Genomic DNA, 11,618 nt, shown 5'->3' on the forward strand with positions numbered 1-11,618 from the left:
ATTATTAGGAATTTTTTTTTTTCACTGTGTAATGAACGGATACTTTTTTCTATTTTTTCTTCTTTTTCTAATCACTGGTACTTAAATACAATGATGAATTGAGCTTAGAATTGTGTCAAATTCTCCAGTTAAATATTTAAATTCTAACAACAAATATTCTAAATAGTTAATAACAAAAGTATTCAAATTACAAGACCACTTAGATTAAGAATTGAACTTAGAGTACTAACCTCAAAAAGTGTGACATGCGTTGAGTTATTTTGCACCTTGTTGATTAACATGATATTCTCATATGTGATGACGCAATTTAGGATCAAACTCCAATGAACTAATATCAAATTTACATACTAAAAGCCCTAATTTAATAAAAGTCGAAACCTGAGAGAGTATTTGATTTCAGAAATTGAGAGAGACTAAACCACTGAGGGAGCGAGAGGGAGAAGAGAAAGGGAGAGAAGAAGCCGGAAGCTTGAAAAAGGGAGGACAAAAAACAAAACAAAAGAGAGTGGATAGTGGGAGACAAAGAAATAAAGTAAATAATATAAAACAAAGTGAGTGGTGGGGAAGGAGAAAATAAAATAAAACAAAAAAACAAAAAAGAGAAAGAGGAAGTTGGCGGAGAAGGTGGGAAAAGAAGAAAAATGAGAAAAAGAAAGGAAAAAGAAGGCTGAAGCACTAGATTTGAGAAGCCAATGAGTAATGGAGGAGTTTAAAAAATTTCACGTAGGGACCGCTTATATATTTTTCTCTTAATAGTTGAAGTGGCCTGTGTAGAATTTTTTTTTTTTTTTAAATCCCATGTAGGCGCCGTGGCCACCTCTGGCCTCCATGTGGCTCCGCCACTGAGTTAGTCTAGTTATGTTCTAACCAACTTGTGTTTAGTTTTTCTTTTCTAGCAACAGAACAAGTTAATTTTTGTATTTGTTTTTTTATTTTTTTTTATTCTTATGTTTTAAATTTATTTTATTTAAAAAAATAAAACTAATTTGACTTTCTGTTTATTTTTATTTTTTTTTAAATAAAAAGAAAATTAATTTGTTTTTTTTTTTTTTTGTTTTATATATATTTTATTATAAATATTTTTTTGGAAAATTTTATTTATTTATTTTTAATCTTTTAAAGATTAGGTACGTATTTTTCAATTGACTTAAGCAAAGCAAGTATTTTTCACCAAGCCTCTAATCCATTCATTTTAGTGATTTTAATTAGTCCTCATTAGCGTAGACGACTTGGCATCTGAATATATCTACATCATGCCTATTTCAACACTGTAGTGCACGGCATTCTAAAGCCAAATGATCACATGGTTGCACATGTTGTTGATTGAAAATATCTTGGGGGTTATTTATTTTCTATGTTAAAATATAATGTAAATAAGATGAGATACTGAATATATTAATTCTAACATGCTAAAATTCCTAATCCAAATTAATTTTGGTTGAATCCATTTCCAAACATTAGAAAACATGGAAAGTGGTCGGATTCTCACACCTTGACTTGAAAGATTGACTTGAAATGTCTTAATTTCTACACCGTTGTGCACGGCATTTGGAATTCTCTCAGTGATAGTCATGATGGTTATAGTGATGGATCTCTCCATCTAGGAATAAATTTTGGCGACGTGGGAATTCATTAGTAGTCAACCATTCCACCCTCTTTTTCTTTCCCAAGGCACATATTTTCTCTTTCATTTGAATTTTGTGATGCTGCAATCTGCTTTTATATATACATATATTAGTCTCACTTCAACACGCAGTAATCCTCAGAACTTCAACCAACATACACTACCTACTCATGGAGAGAGCTTGTTTCCCATTTCCCATTTTTATGGCACTTCTCATGCTACAATTTTACATGGCAAGCCTAGTTATTGCAAGTGTTCCCAACATTACTACCGATCAGGCTGCTCTTCTTGCTTTCAAGGCTCAAATTTCTTATGATCCTCACAATGTTTTGACAAATAACTGGTCCACCAACACCTCTGTTTGTAATTGGATCGGTATCACTTGTGGTTTCCGTCATCATCGAGTCACAACCTTAAATCTTTCTTACATGGATCTCGTTGGTACCATTCCTCCACATGTAGGAAATCTTTCATTTCTTCGTAGTCTAGACATCGAAAACAATAGTTTTCATGGTTCTCTACCCAACGAGTTGGCTCATCTTTATCGATTGCAATACTTATCCTTTGGATTCAATAACTTCAGCGGAGAAATCCCATCATGGATGGGACTGTTATCAAAACTTCAAAGTTTGTCCCTACTTGGTAACAGTTTCACCGGGAGTATTCCACCATCTTTATCTAACATATCTTCGTTGCAAATAATCTATCTTAGTTATAACCAACTTTCGGGCTCCATTCCATCCTCCATCTTCAACATAAACAGCTTGCAAGGAATTGATCTCAGCAATAACATGCTTTCTGGCATGATGCCCTCCATTATTTCCAATATATCATTACTACAAGCCATTGACCTAGGAGGTAATAAGCTTTCTGGTCCACTCCCTATGGATATGTTTGATAATCTTCCCAACTTGTATTGGCTTCGACTATCTTCTAATCAATTTTATGGCCAACTTCCATCCACTTTGTTCAAGTGCAAACAACTGCAATATTTATTATTAGCAAGTAATAATTTTACTGGAAGCGTACCTTCAGAAATTGGGAACTTAATCATGCTCAAAGAGTTATACCTTTACAACAACAAGTTTACAGGTATGTTTAGTCCTTGCTTTAGATGATTGATTATATGAATGCTATCATTGATTCAACATATTTTCCTTTTATTGCCTCCAATGCGGTGTCTTTCAATTGAAAGTAGAAGATAATTTGTGGAGAGGATACAAGAAAACAAAATGAGCGATTCAGGGAAAAAAGAAAACTGTAATGGATAGTAATCTAATTATCTATTGTTGTAGGGTGTAAATGTTTCTGAAAATGAGTCTACGATACTAACGATGACCTTTGGTAGAATTGGTTATAGAAAATTGGGCTATGTTACTTTTTTTTTTTTTTTTGAAAAATCACATCTCTTCAAGTTTGTTATTCCTAATCCAAATTAATTTTTGTCGGATTCATTTCAAAAATTGTATTATCTCATAAGTCCAGACGTTTTGGTTTTTCCAAATGATGGGAATTGAGAACGGTGATAATCAATAACTAAAAATAAAAAATAAATAAAATAAAGTATAGGTAGAAGAAAAAAAAAAAAAAAACGGTGGATTTATTATGATGCAAGACTTTTGTCAAATTGGCATTCTTCTGTATTCTATGAGGTTATTACATTTAATAATGATTAATTATGTTCACTATAAATGGGAAAGGTATGGTAAAGGTACGGTAACTTCTTGATCATCTAGCAATGTTTTTTTTTTTTTTTTTTTTTTTTTTTAATTCATTTCAATGCATGAATGTTTTTACTTTGCTTTTTTAGATAGTTGTTGCCATGTCGCCCAAATCAACCCACCATCGTTTTCTCAAAATTTCCAATCTTCTTTTTCTTTTTTGTTAGGAAAAAACTTCACTTACCCCTTAATAGACATTTCTGCAATCGTATCTATAATGTTTTGCAATGTCGAATCGTCATGTTTGAAAATTTGCAATGTTGTCACCCTTACCCTAAGAGCTTAGGGTTAAATCAGACAATATAGGAGTGAAATGTCCCTTATACCTAAAAATTTTCAAAATATAAAATTACCCTAATTAAATAATTATTTGGGGTAAGTATCATTTTCTCCCTTGAACTACCACTCGATTACCATATACCCTCATTAACTACTAATTTTATATTACGATCCCATCAAAATACCATTTTGTTACCAAAACTCCTATTCCGTTAGTCAAGGTCGTTAAGTCAGACGGGTAACCCATCACGTCCGCGTAAAGTTGGTAATTGATGGAGGTATATGGTAATCGAGTGGTAGTTTATGGGGAAAACAATAATTACCCAAAAAAAAAAATACATACGCATTCAAGGCATGTGATGCGCATGTGATGAGTTGACCGTCCTACTTAACAAAAGAGTAATTTGATGGGGTCGTAATGTAAAGTTGGTAGTTGATGGGGGTCTATGGTTATCGAGTAGTAGTTCATTGGGGGAAATGATAATTACCCCTAATTTAAAAAAATAAAAAAAAAAATAAAAAACATAGAACCCAAGGTAGGTTGTGGGTTACATGACCCACTGTCATGGGTCGATAGACTAGTTTACATTGCAATTTTTTTTTATAGTAAGGCTATTTTAGGTATTTTAGTGTCTTCCGTTAAGATTTAATAGAAAATTATAACAAAAAGGTGACATTGCAAATTTTTCAAACATATCGACTTGGCATTGCAACTTTTTAAACATTAGAATTAGGAAAAACTTCACTTTAGACCCCTGAACTATTAGGCGTTTTGAGAAGACCTCCATAAATTTTAAAAACTCTCAATTTCATCATTTGAACTTTCAATTTGATGCAATGTACCACCCATCCGTCAGTTTTTAAACTTTAAAAGTGATAAAATGACTATTATACCCCTGAATCTTTTAAAAAATTCTAAATTTACCCTTAATTTTAAATTAAGAATTAAAAAATAAAGTTATTATTAAAAAAAAATCACAAGGCTGGTGACCCACAGTTGGGTCACCTTAATTGTGACCCCTTTTTTCTTTTTTCTTTTCTTTTTTTCTTTTTTTTTTTTTTCATTTAAAAAAAAAATGAAGAATAATTTAATCTTTTTAGAGGTTTTCGTTAGTGTTTAATGGTAAAAATTGACGGAGGGGTAAATTGCATCAAATTGAAAGTTCGAGGGGATGAATTTGAGGGTTTTTAAAATTTGGAGCGGTCCTTTCAAAACACGTGGTAATTTATGAGTCATTTGTGAAGCTTCCCTTAAAACTACCATTGCAAAAATATCTAAACATCAAGGAAGTAAGTGAAGTTTTCCTTTCTTTTAATTTTCTAAATGTTGTGATCATTTTATATTTTAGTCTCACTGGCGCTCACAATAGTAATACCAGTAGGGCGAGTGCCTCAAACAAACATTGGACGTAACTTGTTTCCTGTTCCTCCTTTAATTTGTGCGGCACTAGGTCTTGGTACAATGTCACATGGCAAGCTTACCTCATGCAATACTGTCCAACATTACAATGAATCGGTATGTTCTTTTGGCTTAAAGGCTCGTATTTCTTATGATTTGACAAACAATTGGTCCACCGGCACCATTGTTTGCAATTGGGTCGGTATCGCTTTTGATAACTGCCTGCCATCATCAGGTCGCCCCCTTAAACCTTTCTTTCATGGGCCTTGTAGGCTTCATTCCTTCACACATGGAAATTTTTTCATTTATTGCCAATCTAATAAGCTGTCTAGTGAACTCCCTACGGATGTTCGATACTCTTCCCAACTTACAACAACTTCAAATATCTTATAATCAATTTCCTGGCCAACTCCCATCTATTTTGTTCAAGTGCAAAAAACTTCAATATTTATCGTTGCATGCGTGTTTATAAGAAGAGTAGCTTCAGAAATTAGAAACTTAATTATGCTCACAAAGTTACACCTTGAGAACAATTTTGGAGGCATCTTTAGCATTATTGTAGTGTATAGTGAGTTAGCAAATTTTAATATTTGTTCATAAATTTCAATTGTTTTATAGATAATTTTTCATACACTTTGTTAAAGTGCAATCAACTGCAAATTTTATCATTTCCGATTAATAGGTTCATAGGAAGAGTACCTCAAGAAATTGAAAACTTAACTATGCCCACAAAGTTATACTTGACAACAACTTTGGAGGCATGTTTAGTGTTGTTTTAGTCTTTAATTAGCCACTTAGCAAATTTTAATATTTGTTTCGAAATTGGTAACTGTTTTACAGGGACTATCCCATCAACTTTGTTCAAGTGCAAAGGACTGCAAGTTTTATTGTTGGGGACTAATAATTTCACAGGAAGAGTACCTTTGGAAATTGGGAACGTAACCATGCTTACCTGGTTACACCTTGGCGATAACAACTTTGAAGGTATGTTTAATTAATCTTGTTTTAGTTGATTTTGATTATATGGATGAATGTCACTTGCCACAAATTCTATTAATTTTAACGCTCAAATCTGACTTAGGGACCTACTCATAATAAAGTGATAATTTAAGGGAGTGAAATGTAGTGAACTACAATTCAGGGATGAAGTGCAATGGAGTGGTAGTTTAGGGGAAGAGGGGAGGGCCGGGAGAAATGTAATTAACCCGTTGTATTTAGAAGATGAAGAAATAAAAATAAAAAAATGAAAAAATAAAAAACAGAAGAAGAAAATTTTAACAAACGAACCAATTTTTTTTCTAATAGCAAATAAATCTGCTAACTGGAATTTATTTGACTATGCAGCACAATAATGTAATGAAAAATTAGGTCATTTTTAATTCCTAATTTATAATTAGCTCTCTTTATGGTTTGTTGTAATTAACTGAAAGCATTAATAACAAAGCATTGCTGGTAATTTTAGTTAACAAAAAATTGCATTCAGTAAGACATTCGAGAAAATTTTTGTCTGATGTGAAACCCTTTTTAGCTTGAATAAATACTCCAAAAACATGTTGCTTTATTCGTGTATGTGGATTCATATCTAAAGGCTATACATGTACTTAATTAGTTATATGTAAAATTAAAAAAAAAAAAAAAAAAACAGAGAAGAAAAATTCATATAGGCCTCATTGACTAAGTGTTGGGCTGACACATTACATTAGCAGTTGCCATGCAGGTTCATTACTTCCTCAATCCACACCCATTTAACCAAGTTAAGCCTAGTGCGTATTGCCTTTTTAAACGATGATAGTGGGTGGAGTGGCTTATTTGTTAATTAACTCTTAATTTGAAGTTTTGGTTGGTTTATTAAACAACTAACTGTTCACGTGTATGTACGATTCATTTATAGCACAATATATATATATATTTTTTAGAATAATAATATATGCATGGTTGTTCATATTGTGCCAGGTGTAATACCAAGAGAATTTGGCAATCTACAAAACCTTGAGCGCCTCAATATCGGTGGAAACAACTTTATGGGTCCAATTCCTTTTGAGATCTTCAATATCTCAACAATACGTGAAATTGCAATGCTTGGCAATAACCTCTCAGGTCAATTTCCATCAAATGTAGGCCTATTTCTTCCAAATCTTCAACATCTTTTTCTTGAAAGAAACAAACTGAGTGGAACAATACCTAGCTCTATCTCCAATGCTTCACAAATCACTCAACTAGATTTGAACGGAAACTCATTCTCAGGCTCAATTCCTAAATCACTTGGTAATTTATGGCTCCTCGAGTGGCTCAACCTAGCAGGAAATAATTTGACCATTGAGTCTTCAACTCCAAAGTTCAACATTTTCACCTCTTTGTCAAATTTGGCATATCTAAGCGTTTTAGATTTGTCAAATAATCTCTTGAATGGCATCCTTCCCAATTCTATTGGAAATCTCTCTACTTCTCTTCAAGTTCTTTACATAGACAATTGCAATATAAAGGGCATCATTCCTAGAGATATAGGCAATTTAAGCAACTTGATTACTTTGTCCCTACGAGACAATGAATTGGCTGGACCAATTCCAACTACTGTGGGAAGATTGCACAAGCTTCAACTTTTGAGACTTGATAGTAATAAACTAGACGGTCCCATCCCATCTGATATTTGTTATTTAGAGAGCTTGTTTAAGTTGTATTTAGGTGTTAATGAGCTTTCTGGACCTATTCCTGCATGTGTGAATAATCTAACTTCTCTCAGAGTTCTTTACTTGGAGTCCAATAGATTAACTTCCATAATTCCCTCGAGCTTTTGGAGCCTTACATATATCTTGGAGGTCTACCTCTCAACAAATTCCCTAAGTGGCCCTCTCTCATTCGAGATTGGAAATTTGAAGGTCTTGAGAGTATTAGAATTATCAAGAAATCAATTATCCGGCGATATCCCAACAACAATCGATGGCCTAGAAAATATAGCTAATCTCTCTTTGGCGGAAAATCGATTAGAAGGCTCAATTCCTGAATCTTTTGGTGAATTGGTTAGCTTGGAATTCTTAGATCTTTCTAATAACAATTTATCTGGAGATATTCCCAAGTCCCTAGAAAAACTTTCACACCTCAAATATCTAAATGTCTCTTTCAATGAACTACATGGAAAAATTCCTATAGGAGGACCTTTTGTACACTTCTCTGCTGCATCATTTATGTCAAATGATGGACTTTGTGGTGCTCCCAGATTCCAAGTTACCCCATGTAAAGAAGGTGTTTCTCAACCAAAAAATACTAGAGCTACACAAATACTAAAGTACGTACTACCAACAATCGGGTTAATACTGCTTGTAGTTGCTCTTGTGTTAGTATGGGCAAGATGCCGAAAAAGGAATGCCAAACTTCCAATGGAGGCAAACTCATTGCCAATAGTGACATGGAGAAGAGTTTCCCAACAACAAATTTTCCAAGCAACAGGGGGCTTCAATGCAAGCAACTTACTTGGTAAAGGAAGCTTTGGATCAGTATATAAAGGGACACTCCCAGATGGAATGATTATTGCAATAAAAGTTTTCAACTTGGTAGTAGAAGGGGCATTCAAGAGTTTTGATACAGAGTGTGAGGTACTACGCAATATTCGTCATCGGAATCTTGTCAAAATCATCAGCACGTGTAGTAACATGGACTTCAAAGCTTTTGTATTGGAATACATGCCTAACGGGAACCTAGAGAAGTGGTTGTATTCTCAAGACTGTTGTTTAAGTATCTTACAAAGACTGAATATCATGATCGACGTCGCATCAGCATTGGAATATCTTCATTATGGTTATTCAACACCTATTGTTCATTGTGATTTGAAGCCGAGCAATATCTTATTAGATGAAGATATGGTCGCACATGTTGCTGATTTTGGCATTGCCAAACTATTAGGTGATGAGGATTCTATGATGCGAACCATGACTCTCGCTACTATTGGGTATATGGCACCAGGTGATGTTTTTAACCTACAACTAGAACTTACATGTCTGTCATTCTACTCATGCATACATGGATAACCATAGCCTTTGGTAGAATATTTATTTTAGCGTTTTATATCTTTGAAATTTTTTCATTCACTATTGTGCAATGCATAATTACTTTCTCATGATTAGTTGTTATGTTACAAAATAGAGTATGGATCAGAAGGACTTGTTTCTACAAGAGGTGATGTGTATAGTTATGGAATTTTGCTGATGGAAACTTTCACAAGAAAGAAACCTACAGATAACATGTTTGCTGGAGAAATGAGCTTGAAGCGTTGGGTTGAGGAATCATCACCCCTTTCACTGAGTAATGTGGTCGATGCCAATTTGTTGAGAACTGAAAGAGATTATGCTTCTATAGAGGACTGCATATTATCCATAATAGGGTTGGCATTGCAGTGTTGTGCAACATTACCCCAAGACAGAGTAAATGCAGAACATATTTCAACCACACTCAACAAAATCAAATTGAAGTTTCTACGAGATACCGAAGAAAGCTAGTATGAGAGCATCAAGTATTTTTAGAGCTATTTCATGTTTGTACTTTTGAAATAATATAACATTCTTGAGACTCCCCTAAAGAGATTTGTTTATATCCACTGCTTTGTTATGATAGATAATAATTGTAACATTTATAAATGGTATAGTTTATGATTGTAGTAACCTATATATAATCGCCAATGGGTATTCTAAGTTAGTCTCAAACTGTTGAAGGCAACAAAATCATCGGTTAACAAAAGGTCCTGAATTTCCAATTCTCTCCTTGAGCTTCGGTTAATTCAGTGGAAAACATTTAGAAAAACAATTACAATCTAGCACATACAGAAGCTTCCTACTGACCAAATGCCCTTTATTTCAAATGTCAACCCGGAATTTCACGCAAAATACCATAGAAACTGAAAGGAACAGATTCACTTACCCATTTAAATTTAAGGGCTGGAAAGTTGATTATTGCTGTCCTACTCAACTTCAAATATAAGTCAAATGGTTTTTTTTTTTTTTTTTTTTTTTTTGGATGAATAAAATTTTTCATACAACACAAAGATTACACAGTCCACCCCAGCAGAAGTAAAACCCCACTGGACCTGAAGTCGCGCAGCAACTTTACAACAAATACAATCAAACAACTACTGAGAAAGCAAACAAGCAACAAACAACAATTTTTACACAAGATTATAGTAACCAATACACAAACACAACACTACAAAACAAAACCCTCAAAGAGAGCAGCACTGAAAACTATACAAAGAATCAGCTAAATGAAGAAAAAAAAAAAAAAAAAAACTCACAAATAACAGGCACCAGAAACTCCCATCAACTAATCAAATGCAGCAGCAAACCAACTGCAACCCATCAGCACAAAACAGCAGCAAAACAGAGCCCCACCAGGGTACAGCAGCAGTACAAAACAGCTACTAACTCAGAAAACTACCAGGAATACCCCAATTTTTACACAGGAGAACATTAGCATCAGAATCTTTGAACTTACAACCAGATAAATCAACAATAGAACACTCTCCACTCCACCCCAAAACAAAAAAGAAAGAGAAAACTCACTCCCTAAAAATAAATTAAAAGTCAAGCATACGCTGCTTAATTAGTTATATAGATATGAAAGTTTCCTGAACAGACAACAATTTGGCAATTTAATATCCAAGGCCATGGCTTGGCAGCAGTAGAATTTGTACAAGTGCTAATGTTAGATTCTCACAGAATTGGTTAACATTGAAGAATAGCTTTAGGGGGACACCAGCAGATAGAAATGATATGTCAACTAACAGCTCATAACATTGTATACTGGAAAAGTTATTCATATAGAAAGTGTTACACATAAACCTATCACCCGAGCCCAAGGGTCAAAGGCCCGTGGACCCAAGAAAGCCTGGTGCATCCAAATGGGCTTACCAAACGCGCCTAGCACAAAGCAATGGATACGATGTCGTCCCCTACACTCTTGGACGGCCAAGAGTCCAGGTATGGGGCCACAATGAACCTCCAGCACTTAAAATCTAGATGCATTTATCATATCAGGGACAAGGCTCGGTTACATAGACAGCTCGCACATAGCAAGATCAACGTCTCACAGATACATGCCATCTTCGGAATCTTGTCAACATATGTAACGGCCTCTTACCGATCATAAAGAGAGGAGACACAAATATTAATAACTCTTCCAGCCGTTACGCTCAAATCCCGGATCCTCCGCACCGGCCATCATAACCACCTTTGCATGCTCAGTTATAAAAGGCCTCATCCCAAAGGTATGAGGGACCATGAAGATGCATACTAAGCTTATATACATACTGACTTAAGCATTGGAGGAGGAACTGCCGGCCAACACCTGGCACATCCTCTTAACGCGTGCTTTAGTTTTGCAGGCTTACAGAAAGGTGAACAACGAAAGGCATAGCTCGGAGACTTGGATTCCCTTAAATTCACCATACCGGAAACTGCTTCAACAGTTTGGCGCCGTCTGTGGGAACGACTAAACCGTTCTTAAAAAAACAATATCCGCAGCAATGGTGAAAACAAGATCAAGAAGCTGAGCTCGCACCGAAGAACCACCAACCCAAGCCAATCAAAGGCCACCATCGGCGCATCAGAAC

At 34.7% G+C, this 11,618-nt stretch overlaps 1 protein-coding gene across 1 annotated transcript; it reads left to right on the top strand.

Annotated features, from left to right (window-relative positions):
* Nucleotides 1-1,745: 1,745 nt before the first annotated feature.
* LOC132171323 (putative receptor-like protein kinase At3g47110) lies at nucleotides 1,746-9,623 on the top strand. The gene is made up of 4 exons (XM_059582612.1): nucleotides 1,746-2,716; nucleotides 5,864-6,007; nucleotides 6,977-8,980; nucleotides 9,161-9,623. Exons 1-4 carry the CDS (start codon nucleotides 1,795-1,797, stop codon nucleotides 9,511-9,513), a joined length of 3,423 nt encoding a protein of 1,140 aa, XP_059438595.1. The 5' UTR covers nucleotides 1,746-1,794; the 3' UTR covers nucleotides 9,514-9,623.
* Nucleotides 9,624-11,618: the final 1,995 nt, after the last annotated feature.

This window comes from Corylus avellana, chromosome ca2 (genome assembly GCF_901000735.1).
Source record: "Corylus avellana chromosome ca2, CavTom2PMs-1.0".
Classification (NCBI taxonomy): Eukaryota; Viridiplantae; Streptophyta; class Magnoliopsida; order Fagales; family Betulaceae; genus Corylus; species Corylus avellana.